The 19,322-nt window shown below is 39.8% G+C and overlaps 1 protein-coding gene across 1 annotated transcript in view; it reads right to left on the bottom strand.

Annotated features, from left to right (window-relative positions):
• Window positions 1-448: 448 nt before the first annotated feature.
• The window catches only part of LOC118818427 (potassium/sodium hyperpolarization-activated cyclic nucleotide-gated channel 3-like), a 125,984-nt gene continuing 107,110 nt past the window's right edge, over window positions 449-19,322 (bottom strand). The window contains 3 exon segments of the mRNA XM_036585682.1: window positions 449-2,124; window positions 8,908-8,962; window positions 8,964-9,073. Of these exon segments, the coding sequence (XP_036441575.1) occupies window positions 458-2,124; window positions 8,908-8,962; window positions 8,964-9,073 (1,832 nt within the window). The 3' untranslated portion in view covers window positions 449-457.

Here is a 19,322-nt window from a genome sequence, read left to right on the forward strand (position 1 = left end):
AGGTAGATCTGAACACAGAAAAAGAGTCATTTTTTACATGCAGGCTTCAGTGCATAGATTCCTGCAAAATAGTCCTTCTGTGTTGTCCATTTCAAACGCACTGACCAAATGAATTTGGCATGGACCTCCTTGAATGTTTATATATGTAGCGTTTCACACCCTCCTATCAATTGATTAACATATATTGTTAAATATATATCTCCACATATATATTAATGAGTAAAAAAGAGAAAGAATGACAAAGCAAAACAAAAGAAGAGTAATCTAGAGTTCTAATTTAACCTGGTTAAGCCTTAATCTTTTTTTTTTAATCACAGTAATATTTAGATATCTAAAATAATTAAGATTAAAACACAGTGTCTAGATAGATAGATAAAGAAAGAAAAAGTGTCACACAGAAGAAGGTTGTTATTACTCAGTTACAAGTCCAGGGTGAGCAGGAGGGTGTGATCTAGCCTCACAAATTGGAGGGGAGCTTAGAGCAGAGTGGTTCTAGTTCAGAAGGGTGGGCCTCTGAGGACCTCCGAGGTGGAAGCGAGGGCGACGTCCCTGTGGAGTGAATGTGGTGCCGTGACCCGGGAGGAGTCTGTACTGGGGGAGCAATGTGCCCTGAAACGGAGCTACAAGGCTTGGGTGTCAGTGTTGGGGAAGAGTAAGGGGAGAGGCAATAGCCAGGATCCATGGTGGATCGAGTGGACGAGTGATGACCCAGAGCCTGGGCTACCTCTCCACTTAGTGTGGGGTGAGAGCTGGATAATAGTTTCATATCCTCAGAGAAACGGCTTAAAGGAGATTCGGTCCCAGAGGCGTGGTGGCCTGGTAGTTGGCCAGGGCAAGAGGACTGGGGCATGAGCAGAGAACTGTGGGAGCCTGTTGCACTGGAAGGGTCACTGTAGTGAAAAGTTCTTCCAGTTACAGGACTTTGAATCGTAGGGCTAGGGGCTAGCGGAGTGTAACAGGGGGACGCATTAGCCGAGCCATACTGAGCTAGTGAAGCTAATGCTGACCTTTCTAAAGGCAACTGGGGAAGAAAGCTGGACCTTAGGCTGGACAAGGTGGATTGGGTGTTTGATGAAGGTGAACCTTCAGGGGCCTGGGCAATGTGAGTATGGCTGGAGGATGGGGATCCAGGCGGGGGTGTATGGAAGAGGTTTAGCACACTAGAAGTCCTACCACCCCCACCTGCAAATTGCTGCAGCGAGCCCATCTGTGTGGGTTTTTGAGACTGTTGACCATGGAGATGTTGACTGGGAGCATGGCTGAATGATCCTGTGGCAAGAGGGCTACTATTTGAAGACGTTGTGGTCAAAAGACCACATGTCGCACCAACTAATGCGCCCCCAGGGGACCCGATTGAGGCCACTCCACATGATGCACCACCCACTGCCCCACCTACCGCCCCAGACAAGGTTCCAACACCTGAGCCATCTGCCGTTCCACCTGTTCCGCCTTGCTGGAGGCGGTTGGTCAGTGGTGGAGTACTCTGGAGGAAGGGCTGCTTGTGTTTTGGGGGAGGATGGAGCTGTGCGGTGCTTGATGTGGGGGATGCAGATGTGGAGAAGTTGCCAGAAGTTGGGAATGCAGAAGCACTGCCAATTCCAGGCTGGGAACCACTGCTGGTGCTGGAGGCTTGCTGGCTGGTACTGCCTGACCCAGCTGGCCCTGTTGAGTGGTGTGCTCGGAAGGACGCAAGTAGAGGGGTGTCTGCTCCGGTACGAGGCTTCGAAGGAGTGCTGGAAGGGGAATCTCCAGCTGAACCTGGACTTGCTGACGCGGGTACAACCTGGAACCTCTTCAATCGACTGGGAGGGTCTTTCATTGAGCCCAAAACAGAAGCTGAAGGGCGGAAGAGAGTGGCAGGCAGGTGAGGATGGTGGGTCAAGGCAATAGCAACTGACGTTGTAGCTGCAGCAGCTTGTAGGGGGGCTTGGATAAGTGGGGCCCAGATGACAGGAGTAGGTGATGGAGGAGCAGGAGGAGGTTGGTTTTGCATCAAGTGGGCACAATGTGCCATGTCTCTGTCGTGCTGCACAATTTGCTGGATGATCTCATTCTCCTGGTAGTTCAGGAGGCCAGAATTCAAGTCATGCTGGACCTTATGCTGCAAGATGGAGTTCTTCTTTCCTAATGGATACAAAAGAAAACCCAGAGTCAGACAATATATCACAAACTATATCCGAGTCACAGCAGATACAGATGAAATCTGTAATTTCTTAGCTTTGTATACATGAACTAGTAGTTTCAAGTGTACATTAATAAGTCTTTCTGGCTCATTGACTAACATGTATACCTGGTAAATGAGTTATTTGAAATCCAAGTTAAATCCCTCCAGCATTAGCCCAAAGAGCTTCCCTCCTTCACAAAAAAAGCTTCATTATAATCATGGCTTTTTTGAATAACCTCTAAACAAAGGACATTATTCACCCTCAGGTGGCACGCTGAATATTAAAAAGTACACGAAGCAGGAATAGCTATGATCAGGGCTCATTTTAAATACTTCTTTCATTCTGTTCTTTTGTAACAAACACTACTCTGTACTCCCTTTCTTTCAGCAGCAGTAGAGGCTCAGCAAGCCCATGGCTCTGGGAAGAACCCCAGGCTGAGGGGCTGATAGCAGGGAGGGGGACAGCCTGTGTGGAAATAGCACAGCCTGGTAGGGGGTGTGATGGCTCCTGCAGGCAAGCAGTCTGTGTTTGACTAGTCTTTACTGTTGAGGGCTAGATAAGGCAGAGAGAGAGAAATCAGCGAGTAAACATGGCCTCGAACGCAGGGTGCTGTCCGATAGGAGGAGGAGAGACACAGGCTAGTCAGACGCATGGCACTTTTCCATGTTTGGTAGCTGCTGGATGGCAGATCTATAACATGGGGCTGGTTGAAGGGCAGACACACTATCACGCTAACTCTATCACACTACGGAAAAGTAGATATGAACACTAAAAATGATTCCACAATGACGGGAAGGGGACGTAATGCACTGCAACAACTGCTCTGACTTCTTCCTATAATTAGATATCGACAAATTCTTTTTGTCATTACTAGTCAAGCTAATAGACTTTCTATATAATTAACTGAATGCTAAAATTTTTCATCTGAATGAAAATCTAAGCAAAAACCATTAGGAATAATCGAAACATCATCTATGAAATGTTTGCAAAGTAACCAAGGGCACACAGTGGAAACAGAATTAGCAGTCACATCGGGGTGGCCATTTTCTGATATGAGAAAGTGGCGATTAGGCTGCAGGCGGAAGGCCACTGGACGACCCGCGCTAACCCCAGCGCATTCCACTACAGATCAGCAGATTGCATCAGATCCATTAATGCTGTAATTAATTAGTGAGGTCTGCGGTCTGTAAGTCCACTCTGCCAGAGAGAAAGGTGAGTTCTACATGCTGGATTTGTGTTGGAAAGGAGAACGAGCAAAGCCAGCTATGAAGATCAGCAGGGAACATCCGTCAAGCTGTAATAAAACTGCAGTCAATTTTCAGAGGTCCAGAGTTACTGTTGTTTTGTTATACTATTTCAACGTAATTACAGAATTACATAAGTAATTAGTTACGTAATGCACTACGTTTACATTTGATTTACATGCTGTAGAAATGCACCTTTTTTCTGCTTGTTCTGATGACAAGATGGTAAGAATACCTTTTCTTTCCAAAAAACAACTGTTTGCACAGCAATCATTTTAAATCAAATTCTAATCATATTAAAACATTCTCTTCTACTACTTCATCTTCATGGTTTTGAATCTGCACTCATGATAGAAGCTCTCTCCACTTGTTTCAATGAGCTGAAAACCTATTCAAATAAAATTACACCATGCTTTTATCTCCAGTGAAAACTACGATCTCTGATGTCAAACAATGTAAAGGTTAAAGTCTTCCTGAAATCAAAACTGACCTTTGTTTTGTTTATATCTTTTGTTTATGTCCCTGGTCATATTAAGCATAATTTATGATTCCTGTAATCTTTGTCTTGAATATAATGACTTCTGCTGGTCTCCTAAATGTCTTGATCATGTCAATGTGCACCAGCAGGTGTGAAAAAAATAATACTAACCAATAATGTCATGTTTCACCTCCCCCTCACACTACCCCCACCTATCATCCAGAGAAAACACTCAGCTCGCTCAGAGACCCCATGTTTCACTCAGAAATGTCACCAAATGAAAAGAATGCGCACTATGATTCACACTGACTTTGAAGAAAAAGTTTGGTGGAAAATCTAATTCACAAAATTTTCCACATAGTTACTCAGCTAACAAACACAAGAAGTCAATAGTCACCCAAATCGTTTCCTTAACCTCGTTCAGCCTGCCGACGGGCTCAAAGTTTTATTACACACTTCTATAAGCTAAGAACACCTCAGCCAGTTTGCACTGAATTCCCTGTATTTACTGAATAATAAGCCTTAGTATGTAATAAGCCTGGGATTTTAAGGGGTTAGATACTTTCAGAAAACTCAACCCACTCAAGCTGCATCCAGGTCTTGGCTAAGGTCAAGTACATTTGTCAGTGTGGTTTAGGACATAGAATAGCTTACTACAAGCTATAAATGTGCGTGCACACAATAGGGAATGACACTCTGGCCACCTGTTGTCTAAAGTGGCGGACTACAGTGTTCAGTATTCATTTTTGTAGTTTAGAGTAAATTGATTGATGTGGTTTAAGTAGTAAAAAGAGGTTTCATGGATGTATTCAGGGAAAAAGATTGGGTGACTATTGACTTCTAATGTTTGTTAGCAAAGTTAGCCTTATAGCTCTAGCGCTAAACCACAGAAGCACTACACTTACTACATCTGGAGTAAGTGGGAAATTAGATTTTTTAGAGTTTCCATACACTTCCCAAACTGCGTTGGCCAAGCGTATGTGCTGTGACTGCTGGAGCTGGTATTTAGTTTCTGAAAGATTTTTCTTGTCCCTTCTTTTCATGTTATTTGTAGTCATACTCAGGAAACACACTCCAGTATGTCCTCACTTGTAACCAGGCCGCAGACTGATGTAGACTGTTTTAGATTGCAGTGAAATGATTCAGTTTGTTGTTTGTGCGGCATTGTGTGGGCTGGTTGTGCTAGGTGTCAGTGTTTACTGTGAAGGGTGTCTGAGCCCCCTGCGGTGGCAGATAAACACGGGCCTCAGTGACAGCACTAACACAGCCGGCCTCTGTGGCGTCTCAGCCCTCAGCCGTCTGGCTCTATGAGGCAGAGAACATGAGAGACGGATGGAAATTACGCTGCACAGTCAGGCATTAAATGAACATACTGCATGGTTCTGTACCAGTTATGCCAATCTCAGAGCCTGATCTTCACATTTACTGTAAATATATATATGTAAATTTTATGCTACCATAAAATAATGTTTTTTTAATCAATGATTCATTTAAAACCCAGGGAAACTCAGAAACCTAATGCACAAACAAAGCCTACAAATTAATTTCCACTAGTCAGTCAACATTTCACACTTCAGCAGGTAAGAGGTGCTAAATATGGCATCTAACAAAAGTACCCTCCTATTCGGAAACAGATTCCAGTGCTAATCAGATTCCTATATCATCGCTGTCAAAAACAACGAGCTCCAAAATTGTTCGGAATAAAATCTGTTTACAATAAAAGTTTTCACCCTCTCCTGTGAAGTTACCATCTTGGAGATATATGTTTTTCTTTGGACAGTGACGATATTCTATATCTCCTATATACCCTATACAACTTATACACTATATGGATAAAAGTATTAGGACACCCCTCCTAATTATTGAGGTCAGGTGTTTCAGGCAAACCCATTGCTAACAGATGGATAAAATATCCAATATCGATAGACTAAGACTAACACTGGCAGTAGATATAGTCGTACTGATGAGCTCAGTGACTTTAAACATGGCACTGTCATAGGATGCCACCTCTGCCACAAGTCAGTTTGTGAAGTTTCTGTCCTGCTAGATCTGCCCCTGTCAACTGTAAGTGCTATTATTGTAAAATTGAGGTGTTAGGATAAGAGCTTAGCCACAAAGTGGTAAACCACGCAAACTCATGCAGTCTAATGGGACGAGTCTGGGTTTGGTGAATTCCAGGAGAATGTTACCAACGTTTTGCAAATGTTTGTTGAAGTTTGTTGAAACAAAGATAGAAACTGCATTGGAAATACAGATTTTAAACTTTCACATTTGTGCCTGTAAGAAGAGGAGATAGCCTATTATGATTTTAATTTGATGAATGTTCCTCATTGTGTGTACATTCTTGTTGTGTGCAACAATTTTTGCCATGTTTTTGTCATTTGAAATTGAACTATATGGAAAAGTGTCAGAAGTGCAGAATCAAACCTGTCTGTGCAGAATCTAATTCATTACTTTACAAGTAATTATATAATATAGAAGGATTTTAAATGGCTAATTTTTCCTAAAAAGGCAGTGTATTTTGTTATAGCTGAGTGGTCAAAATAAGCTTTATCAGAATGTATTCATTACTTTCAGTAATTCAATCATATTATTTTTATAATTTTCATTTTACTTCACCAAGATTCATTGTTAGCAACAGTGGCTGCATGTTACAACTAATACATAAATATCACATCGCAGCTGTCAGAACAAAACCTCATATCTCCAAAATGGTAACTTTACAGGAGACGGGAAAAACATACTTTACTTTTAATGTAAGTCAATGGAACCAGACTTTTTCCCAAGTCATTCTGGGCCATTTCTCTTGCTCGATTCAGCATGAAATTTACACACAATGTAAAGGGCAACAGGCATTTTCAAATTATGTCAAAAACTGAAAAGCAACAAAAATGGAGATATGAGGTTTTGTTCTGACAGCAGCGATATAAACCATGTAACCAGTCAATAGTTCCAACTCTTCTGCAATTGTAGCCTCTCGCTCTCTTTCATACAGCTTGTGGAGTCTTGTTAGAATAGAGGCTATCGAGGGAACTGGAGCTTTCCACTTTGCTTTTGTTAGTTGGTTTATCCATGTGCCTCCTGCAAGCACTGTCCAGCATAGTCTGCCAAATTACTGATATTGCTGGCAACAGCAGTGTGATTTGCTTTAGAATGATACTTCAGACTCAATGTACTATGGTAATAAACAAATTCATGGCATTGTAATAGCTGGCAACATAGTTTATTAAGAGAGATATCGATGGAACTTGCCATTTAAAAGCTGTATTTGAATGAGAGGGTGACAGTCACAGCAACATACAGTGCAAAAGTAGCCAGGCTTCAGGGTGGAAAATGGGTAGCGTTATTAATTTAATGTACTAATGTTTCATTAATGCATTAACATTGACATTATAAGTAAAATCTCATTTCCCAAAAAGTTGGGACGCTGTGAAAAATGTAAATAAGAACAGAATGCAATGTTGTGCAAATCATTTAAACCTTATATTTAATTAAAAATAGTATAAAGACGAGTTATCAAATGCTGAAACTAAGAAATTGTATTGTTTTGAAAAATATATGACCATTTTGAGTTTGCTGCCAGCACATGTTTAAAAAAAATTGTGACAGTGGCTTCTTCACCACTGTGTTGCATCACCTCTTCTTTTAACAACACTCTGTAAACGTTTGGGAACTGAGGAGACCAATTGCTGTAGTTTTAAAGGTGAAATGTTTTCCCATTCTTGCTTGATACAGGATTCCAGCAGCTCAACAGTTCAGTGACTCCTTTGTTGTAGTTTCAAAATGCGGCAAAAGTTTTCAATGGTGACAGATCTGGACTGCAGGCAGGCAAGTTTAGCACTTTTACTATACAGTCATACTGTTATAATATGTGCAGAATGTGGTTTGACATTGTCTTGCTGAAATAATAAAGGCCTTCCCAGAAAAAGACGTTGTCTGGATGGCAGCATGTGTTGCTCCAAAACCTGTATATACAATTCAGCATTAATGGTGCCTTCACAGATGCGCACTAATGCAGCCTCATACAATCACAAATGTTGGCTTTTGAACTGTGATAGCAAGCTGGACGGTCCCTCTCCTCTTTAGCCTGCAGCGTCCATGATTTCCAAACAGAATTTCAAGTTTTAATTCGTCAGACCACAGGACACTTTTCTCCTTCTCCTCAGTCAATCTTAAATGAGCTCGGGCCCACAGAAGGTGGCGGCGTTTCTGGATCCTGTTTATATATGCTTTCTTCTTTGTGTTTTAGAGTTTTAACTTGCATTTGTGGATCACAGACTGTTCACAGACAGTGGTTTTTGGACATGTTCCTAAGCCCATGCAGTGATTTCCAGTACAGAACCGTGTCTGTTTTTAATGCAATACCGTCTGAGGGCCCGACGATCACTGCCAGCCAATACTGGTTTTCGGCCTTGTTCCTGCATACAGAGATTCTCTGAATATTTTAATGATATTATGTACTGTAGATGATGAAATTCCCAAGTTCTTTGCTATTTTTCATTATTTTTGAATTTTTTGCTCATGCAGTCTTTCACAGAGTGGTGAACCCCTCCCCATATTTACTTCTGAGAGACTCAGCCTGTCTGGGATGCTTTTTATATCCGATCATGTTACTGACCTGTTGCTAATGAACCTAATTAGTTGTCAGATGTTTCACAAGGTGTTTTTTTATTAGAGCACAACTTTACCTTTACCCTGTCTTTTGTTGCTCCCGCCCTGTTGCTGGCATCAAATTCAAAATGAGCATATATTTTTCAAAAAAAGTAAATTAAATTTCTCAATTTTCTCAGTTACATTTCATATGTTGTTACTGTACTATTTCCAAACTATTTCCAATTAAATACAGGGTTTAACTGATTTGCAACTCATTGCATTCTGTTTTTATTTACATTTTGCACAGCCTCCCAACTTTTTGGAAACAATGTTGTAATTACGCTTAAGAAAATCAAATATATAACAAAATGACAATAACTCCAGATTTCTAGGAAGGAGGAGGGAGGGGATTTTGAGGGAGACTTGCCTATGCGGTCGAGGCGGTCCAGAGCGACTGTCTCAAAGGCTCTCCTCATCATAGGGGTACTCCTCCAGAACCTCGTTGAAGTTATCCACGGACAGGGAGTATAGGCGGCAGTATGTATCTGCCCGCACGCTGGCCGTACGCCTTCCTCTGGTCAGCAAACAGATCTCTACAACAGACACAGGAAGAACCACAAATGTCATGGCTTACTCTGTATGACTTGCTCTTTTTCTGAGTCATGTACTGATTTTCTTGATTCAAATGTGTACATAATTTCCACATGAATGATAATAAACACAGTTTTGTCCTCTGTTTAATTACTTTTGGTGCAAATGCGCTGATATAGTACTAAGAAAATCCAGTCCATTGTGTTTTTCAGTGATGGTGCATCTCTCAGTGGAACTGTTTAATAACAAGCTACTTTTTGACACACAGTTGAATATTTGGTAACATTATTTGAAGGGCACATACTTAGTGACTTCATGACAAATGCACAAGCACTGGATAAGGTATTTAAAAGCAATATTTGAGTATTTATGAACAGCTTATGTCAGTATTTGCAAGATGGTTTATGAAGTAAATGACTTCATATTGACATAAAGGCCTTTAACCTAAAATAACTGACATTTGTTCCATTTACAACACTGTTATACAGCATTATTCCCTAGCAGTGACAGACAGAGGCCATTACACAAGGTCATATATCATTTTTAGTTTAGTTTTGATGCCCCTCCAAATAAAGTGATCTAACATTTTGTGCCTTATCAATATAAGGTTGTTTACTTCACAAACCATCTAATATCATCTTACAAACAATGACACAAGCACACATTACACAATGAATACTGAAGCTGATAAACTGATAAATTTTTTTAAATGTTTTTCAACACCTATACATGTGTTATGAAGTCCTTATGTAGGTAGCTTTCAAATGTGCATTATGTAAATACATAATTGCCACATGAATAAAATATATTACATCAACACAGTGCCAAAAGTACAAAACTGAAAGACAAAACTGTGTTTATGTTTTTTTATTTATGTGGAAATTATGTAGACATCTGAGTCAAGTAAATTCAATACATTACCTTTTTTAATGTAGCATAATGGAAAATCTTTCCTGCAGCATCTGAAGGGACATAATGTAAATGCAATGTCTCGGTCTTTTGTGTGAACCTTTTATGAACCTGTACAGGAAGATTAGTGTCTCCTTATTTTCCCTGCATGAGAGTTCAGCTTGAAACAGCACCGTCAGCTCAGGCCCGCGCCTCGTTCTTGCTCCTGTCACATCTCAGAGGACTGAAAATGGGAACTTTCTATCAAAGAAAAAAGTCCAGCTCCCCACCGCCTGATTTTTTAAAATTTCTTTTTGCATTAAAAATGTGAATTTTCTGTAATCCAGAGCTGAAGCACTTAATGCCATTTTCAGAGCTTAGAGGGTTGGCAGACCTCATCCGTCATGGCGGATCAGGAGAATTATGCACCATTTAACAGGCCACAGTGCGGGGCCACTCTGGCAGCGCTGGGGCTGACGGTACCTCACCGAGGCCCAAACCTGTCCTCTGTGTACCCAGTGTGGGGGGTGGGGTTCCAGGAGGACTCAGGTGGACTTCAGAGATTAAGTTCTTCTCTGAGTGTGCTGTGGCAGGACTAGCTAAGTGTGCTATGTTGCAAACTCCATCTGACTCCTGAACAAGCAACCTCCCCCACACACTTCTCATCCTGCAGGTTTGCATGGACTAGAGTCCAGTTTGTGCGTTCAGTGGCTGTCTGTATGCCCATTTGTATGCGAATGTATGTGTGTCATTTGCTTCATGAGTGCATGCCTCCTTCTTTCAGCGACACATAGTACTGTGCAAAAGAGACCACCCTTCACTTACTTACTTTTACATTAAAATGCCCATTAAGTACAAGTTACATTTTTCAGCATCAGGAAAAAGCAGAACACATGTTTAGTGGAAAATGAAGCAGGAGCTTAAACATAATACCATTTTCTTTTCAGTATTTTGTGTGTGCACCTCTTGCCTTTATAACTGCTTTCATTCTTTTCAGCAGACTTGCTTTCAGTTTTTCAGTTCTTTTCTACACCTTCAAAGTTCAGTCTTAGTAATTTTCTTAGCATTTTCTACTTCTCACAATCCAAGTAATCCCAGACACATGATGTGTGGTCAGTCCATTGTTCTGAGAACATCGGCAGCTTTGATTTGCAATTTTTAGAGATCAGAGAAGGATCGTTTGGCTACGTATCGGTATCGGCCCATTTTCAGCCCAAATATGTGATCGGTGATCAGCTGATATTTCTATTACTTAGTGACATAATCAGTGACATAAAAAATATGAGCCTGCCCTGATAGCGAGCTGGGTTAATAAGGTCGGCACTCCACTGACTGTTTGCTACTGCTCGGACCACCCAGATTACTGTCCTGCAAACAAGCTCTAACTAGTTTTTAATCTCCTCAAACAGATTTTAAATGCACAGAGACTTTTATTTTGGAAAATAAACTTAGAAAAACATTACAAACAACTGAGAGAAAAAAAATAATAACTAGGCCTGATATTAAATGATTTTATAGAAAATGGTGTTGCTGACGCTGTGCTAGATTAAAATGATTTGCTATACTAATTTATAAAGTATAACTAAAGAATGGAAGGAAGGAAAAATAAGTAAACTGAACTGTAAATGGAAAATGAGTGATGATTAGTGGAATTTCATCTATGACTCTGTGTAACCACTGGTGGGCCACCCGTAAACCGCTGTGCAAAACGCCAGTGGACCGCCAACTTTGCCATCAGTGGTCCAGAAGTGGTGCACTATCCTCTTGCTATCAGGGTGAGCCTCCAGAATGAAACTGCTTCACCATTTAAGGTGGAATGGGAAAATCTGAACAAGCAACTGGCGAATAGGAAGCCAGCTTCAGCCTCCTCATATCTTATTTTTCATATCATATTTCACTAAGGAAAACCATTTTTTTTTCTGAAGTATATTACATACTTGGCTCCTATTACGCTGTAAATGTGTTGTGTGAACATGTAGAGCTGTAATTAACATGGATGGTGCTCATAGCTTTGAGGATTTGTTTCTGTTAGGAAGTTAGCATCTGAGTGCTAATCTTAGCTTAGCTTCCATTGCACTAGCTTCATAACCTATGGCTTTGGCAGGGACTGAAAACAAAAATAAATTTGAGAACTACAAAACAATCATATGTCAGCCCTTTTAGCCTTTTCAGTACATATAAAAACTCATCCATGAAGCAGGAGGACTGTTATGTCCTTTTAGCTGTGCTGGTTGTGTAGGCTAATTTTTTCAATGGTTACCATGAGACAGCAGAATGTTCTTGTTGCACCATATAAGGTGGAATGGGAGAATTAGAACAAGAAACTGTTGAAAAAGAAGCTGATTTCAGCTGTTTAAAGAAATGAATGAAAAGGGATTAAAAGGGAACAGTTGTTCTGTTTCTGCTTGACAGGTGGGTAACATTAACTTATTTTTGCTGTTTCACAGAATCAATAGATCGGTATTGTTTTGTCCTGCTTGCTAATGTTTGTGTTTAGCTTGTGGTAGCAAAAGTAGTGACAGCTTGTAAACCCACAACCTAGCTAGCTAATGTTACTTACATTACCTTCTGTGTTTGCAAAGGGTTTTATGGCCAAGAAGATCTAAAAAAGTGTTGTTTGCCTTGACAATGTGCGTTCATGAATTTGGGGGGCAGAGCTTCTGGAGGAACACTTAAGGGGTGTATCTGTTTTGCTGTTGAGAATCACTTGATGAACAGCACTGTGGATAGCATCAATAATGACGTTATTACAATTTTAATATCCAGAATAAAATCCCAGGCATTTTACATACTAAGACTTATTATTCAATAACTGCAGGGGCTGCAATTCAAACCGGTTGACCTGTTCTTAGGCTATAGACGTATGTAATGGGTTAAGCCAAGCCAAGACGAAAATCAACAGTGGAGAACCCCCAGGGCCTTCTAGAGATGGCATAATGAGATCTGGAAACTGAAAAATATGCAATTTTTGGTTCATTATTATTTAATACAATCATTATGCTTTTGTAAATAAACTATGCAAATACTGTAGAGATGCTCTTATTTCATTGCAAAGTTTTGAAAACAAATCAGCTAAACTATTTAAATGCCTCATGGATTTTTTTCTAACTTGTGATTGGCGGTGCAGGCGTGAATGCGTGAGTAAGTGTTTGCGTGAGCGATGTGTTTTGGGGATGCTGATCTTCTGCAGCATATGTGCTGTGGGCCATACTCTGGTGTCCCCCTGCTCTCTGTGTGGGCTAAGGGTGGGGGGGGTATCTCTGTGCCCTGGGTAATCCCCACATCCCTGCCGAAGAGGAGAGCAGCTCTCAGCTCATCTAAATCCCCTCCACCCGGGGGTCTCTTCTGGCTGAGGCCAGCACACACGAGATGAGACACTGAGCTTGAGAGTGAGAGCGAGAGAGAGAGAGACAGAGAGACAGAGAGAGAGAGAGAGAGAGAGAGAGAGAGAGAGAGAGCAAGACCTACTGAACCTCGTTACAAAAGTGAACTGAAGCCCTGATACTGAGTGGCATGTGAAGTTCAAGCTCAGTACTAAAGCTGTAGGATTAAAGTATAGCATAATGTACACTATGCTCACAAGTTTGTGGTCATGATTCAAACTGGAATGAATATTTTCAATAAAATAAAATCATTTGTTACATACTGGTATGAAATGATTCTAATATAAAGCTAGCGGTACGTAATGCATGAATGTATAACTTCACTTAAATAATTTGTAGGGAACTCAAATAACCTATAAGAAAAATCTAGAATGATGAACAGAGCTGTATATGATTGAGAAAGCTGCATTTCTTTGCAATTCATATAATATGCCCCAAAGTATCTACTATAAATAGATAATTATAATACCATATTCATCATTTAATATCTTGCAGTTCCTAAACATATAATACTGAATAAATAACTTTAGGTGCCTGGTTTATGTTGTTCAAAACTATATTATACACATTAGTATATAATAATATTGGAATTGAATAAAAGAACAAAAACTTTAATATGAGACGTTTTTGCACTGATGAGTTTTGAGTGGTAGTGTACATACTGGGTTACTGTATATACAGATCAGAGAAAGTTAAATCTCATATCTGTATTTTCACCTTAAAGTCACCCAGAAAGCAAAATGCACCTTTTTTTTCCCCTTGCTAGTTCATGTCGCTGGTCATATTAAGCCCAATTCATCATATCATTTAAAAGGCCATATTCTCAAAATGACCTTTGATCATAATGTAACATTTGTCTTCTATAAAAAGTCTACAGGGTTTTGAGTACATCACTGTGTACCAGCAGGTGAGAAAAAATATTGTTTTATTTGAATCTGAGCTCAAATTGAATCTGAAACTGAGCCTATGAAAATTTTGTCCCAACCCAACAAATTTTGTCTGAAGATGATCAGAATCAACCCAAATAAAAATAAAACCTGATCAGTTGTCCAATATGAAATGTATATTCTGCTTGAATGGATATATTCATCAAGCAATGCTTTAAAATAACATCCCAAATGTTTTTAGTCTGATTAAACGGCCCATGGTGTGCTGTTCTCATGCTGTGCTGATACAGCAAACCTGATTCGATTCACCGATTTATTTCCCCACCATGCATCCATTTTCTCACAAGCATGAGCCTAGTGGATCTCTATGCTAAATTCTCTCCAGAATGGCAGATTAAAAACTGTTTTAAGGTAACAACAGTAGAGAGGGCAATAAAAAAATGCAAAAAACAAAAAAAAATACTAAAGCAGGGAAAAATCTGTTGTGAGGGCCCAGATTTTATATATTTCGAAACGACATGAACTCAGTGAGTGTGAACAGTCGGGTGGCTCATGTTCAGACAAATATTTCAAGCTCTAGAAAAACTCACAAACACACACCATAAAAGTTGACATAAGTACTGTAGAGCCGCTCTGTAGGTGAGTGCTTGGAGCTCTCCATTAAATAGACTGAAACCAGGCCCGGATCATCCAATGGGTTTACGGGCATGTGCCCTGGGGCCTGAGCCACTAGTGGGCCTTCGCAAGCAATTATGAGAAAATCTAAATAGCTGTGTTGACTCACAGTGGGAACATCACTAGCAGCACCGCAGAAAAATTATTTAAGCCACATCACTGAGTTACTCATGATCATAATCCTGATGCTTTTCATGTTTTTCCTCAATAGCCACTTCATTTTCTCTTCCAATCACTGCATATGAACCATTACACTACTCGCCATTACCTCAGTCAAGCGTTCAGCTTCTTTTAACAGTGAGCTTGCATGTGAACGCTCTTCGAATCTGAAGATCTACATATTCAAAAGATGAGCCTGATCAGTAAAGTAAAACCTGATCCCCCGGCAGGTTCCAGAGTAGAGGATGCCCATTTTCCACAGCCAAACACAAATAAAAAATGTCAGCCAGTGATCTGCACACTGTGTACTTCTGCGCATAAAGTAACCAAAAGTAAGAGAAAAACATTTTCCACTCCTGCTGTGGCAGTGTGCTGAGCTTAGGTTTCTCGATGGTTTCATTTTTTACGTTTACTGGCGTCTTTGTTATGGACATCTCAGCAGTCTGATTTGAATTGATGCTTTATAAGTAGATCAAGTGTTGCATTGGTTGTTGGGTTCATGTTGTTATTGTTTTGTACCACTGTAGGTGTTGGATGATATGATAAGCGCACCGCTGTCTGTCAGCAATAGACTATAACCTCATTTCATACCATAGGACAACGCTTGTTTGGAAAATATATTGTTGGCAACCTAATACTGTCTTTATGCACCCAGCGCAAGTCAAGACAGTTCCCCCTGGATGACATCAAATAAATGACTATCATATTTCACATCATTACAAAAAAAATCTCATTGAGGAGGTTTGTTTCTAGAGCCCCAGACTGTGCAGCTTGGTATGAACATTAAAACATTTTCCTCCAAAAAATAAAATAAAATAAATTAAAGTAAAATTAAATAAATAAATTCAATGAATACATGTGTTTATAGCAGTCATGTGCCCAAAACCATAGTTAGTATGCTGCACAGTTCTCATGTAACAATATCCTAAAAATATCATCACCAAAAAAGGTAGCCAGGTAGCGGCCCTTGTGCCCAGGCGCCTATGACTTGATGATCTGGGCCTGATTAAGACAGTCTGCAAACAAGAACTAACCGATATAGATAACAATGGAACATACAGTTCTAGTCCTAGTTAACTGTCCAACTGGAACCAGCATAATAGCCGTGATTAATGAGTTAACCCATTTATGCCCATACTGGAAGTTTATAATTTCCTTTACTGCAGCAGTTCTTAGATTTTCACTGAGCAGAACTCTGAAAACAAAATCAAAACTGACCAAACAGTTTAGCTACAGTGTCCAATTATGTTGTATATTTTTAAGTCTCTGGGTTAAACTGGATTAAAGACATAAATGGGTGAATTGTCTTTTTGGTCATTTTATGCTAATCTAAAGTGTCAAATTCACTTTCAGCTTAACTTAATGGCTGATATAAAATTATATACTGCACTGGTCTGTGCAGAACGTGTTGAATCGAGTAAAAACACTTCTTCTGCGAAGACATAAATGTTAATAACATTAGAGTTAACTTCACAACTAGCTTACGCCACCTTAGCAAACTCTTTACAAAGTAATCATTATAAAAAAATCTATCAGCATATCATTGTACTTTACATTCTGGCGCACTTACTGCTGATACAGTAGTACCTAGTGACTTTTTCCTCACCTGTAAGATTAAATAAATTTCTGATTTTTTGTTGGTTTTAGCTGTAAGCGTTACTAGGAGGAACAGGAGAACATGCTCGCATACCATTAGATCCTGTTGGTGTCAATCTTGATCAGGTGCCTAAAAAACTGGACTGGTAGAAAAAGCACAGTGAAAACTGTACTGGACTAGTAGAAAAAGCACAGTGGAAAAAGCACAGTACCAGGTTTCTGGTGCTAAAGGTTCCGATACTGCATCCCAGAACTAAGGATGGCTAAATGATCAGAAACTGGATTAAAAAATTATCTATATTAAAAAACAAAAAAAACTTTTTTAATCTAATCTAAATTACTTGAATACTATCACTTGGTGACATTTCTATTTTAACTTATTCAAAAAAGAAAGGATTCCACTTTTCCTGCCAGCACTGTAAAGTTTCTCCGTCTCAGAGCCTTAAACTCTCTCTGCTTTCATTCTGCATGATCAGATCTTGCCTGCAGGCCACGTTCGGCAGCGACACCAGATTTATTTCGTTCTGTTTTTGTAAAGTCACCGTGACCTCTAGTCTCTTCTTGCTTAGCCCCCAAACTTCCCTCCGCAGTACATCATTCGCATTAGCATTATGGACGAGAACTCTTGTGCGTTTCTGACTCAGCCCGCCTAGTGACTCATCAAAATAACAGAAGAAAAAATCCTGCATGAAATCCTAAACAGGCTTAGAGTGCTGGATCCTGCCAGCGTGCTGCATGTGCTCCAGCTCCATCACTGTCTTATCGTCCCACCCCCTGCCGAGCCTTTTCACTAACAGGCCACAAACATTACTATGCTATCCTCCCATGACAGGAAAGGTGGGTTCGTGAGGGCTAAGTCATATTAGTTGCATGATAGTGTAGCCTTTAAAAAGGCTACACTATCATTCTTTAAAATTATCTTGCTGATTTCTGTTTGATATGCAATCTAGTTTGTTGGTAATTTTGCTGTTTATTCTGTGACTTTAACCCTTTAAGGCTGACACAGAAATGTGGCTATTTCTGCTGTTTAATCTGCTTTCCTCAGTTCATCATGTGACATCTGAATGCTGTTGTTCTTATTTAGTTTGTGTCACAAATTACTTTTTGAACAAGAAAACACAGAAATACACATCAGCTGTGTTTTATTTAATCGTAAATCTGATAAATCAATAATAGCCCTTACTGATCTAAAATGCACTCTGGATGAGTTTGTATGCTCATGTGGAAAAAAAATCACAGTGCATCTAACAATAAAGGCATCTTTTACACAGTGATAGAAAACAGGGTAGATACACAAGCACCAATTCTACACGCTCATATGTGCTCTATGCTCAGTGTACACATACACACACTGCAGATTTAAACAACTTAACCCTCTGGGGTTGACAAATGTGACAGCTCGTCAAATTAGATATATCACAGTTTTTCTATTAATATGTTTGAGATAATACAGCACAGAAACGTGGTTCAAACATTTCCTGAATCTGTAGAATCTGCCCTTTTGAATCCATCCTATCACAAGATCACACATGACTCACATCCAGAGTTATGAGCCAATGAAGACAAGCTGAGATACCCGTCATCTGCCTCTCATCATGTGTAACTAGTGGATTTGTGTGTCCATCATCCGCCTCTTGCCTATAACAGGTGGATTCATGTGTCTATATTTTGCATGAAAATGACCAATGGACACTTGGGGAATCACTAAGGAATGACCCATCACTTCGGAACCTTTCATTTTTTGTTCAGTTGACTCGGACACAGATGAGAAATGGTGTGTAAAAACTGCTGCAGCGGTTTTGGAAAACAGCAATAAGGAGAACACTTACTTAATGATTTTATTGATACATTCTAGTACTTTTTTGAATCTAAGACTTTGGTAAACCCATTTCAAGCAGTAAAATTAATTCATCCCTATGAGCGAACCTATGTTTTCACAAGTGTTATAAAGAATTTCTAAAACCGGACTTCAAATATTCAGCTTTAGGACTGAATTAGCAATTTACACGGTGCTCCAGGTCAAAAGAACCTAATTACAGAGAGAGCTGAGATTGTTCTGAACATTTTGATATATAACATGTGGGTATCCTCGTATACAAATGCATTCAGAGGTGCTTTTAGGAATTTATGCAAAAATCAATAAAATGCCCTCAGACCACAGAGGGTAAATGGGGTCATCAACCAAATTCTCAGAATTGGTTACTTATACAGTTTCCCCCTTACCCCAAATGTTGGCAAAGACATGTTTGGTGTCTGTAGTTTGCTTTTTTCATTTTTGCACTGGAGCTATGAGGGTAGTGTTCAAACTATTTTTAGGAAGCTAAAATAATTACAGAGCCTGTTTCAAAAGTAAATTTTCTGTGCCTTTTTGAATAAAACCCTTTAATGTAGCACACAAACAAAAGGATGTAAACAAAAGTTCCAAGTTTCAAAATCCCAAATTGTACCATTTACTCTCCAGTCCAAACATGTAAACGCTGTTTTGAATTCAGTGTTTTTGTCACAAAAACTCCATTACATATATCCACCTATTCAGCCTACAGTGTTTTAGCTCCGCCCATTCACAATGAAGTTATAAGGAGTATTTCTGTCAGGACCGAGGAGTATCAAAGCAATAAGCCACAAGAGGACATGGGTTACTGCGATTTTCTCATGTCACTTTT

The sequence above is a fragment of the Colossoma macropomum genome, unplaced genomic scaffold (assembly GCF_904425465.1).
Source record: "Colossoma macropomum unplaced genomic scaffold, Colossoma_macropomum, whole genome shotgun sequence".
In the NCBI taxonomy this organism is placed as follows: Eukaryota; Metazoa; Chordata; class Actinopteri; order Characiformes; family Serrasalmidae; genus Colossoma; species Colossoma macropomum.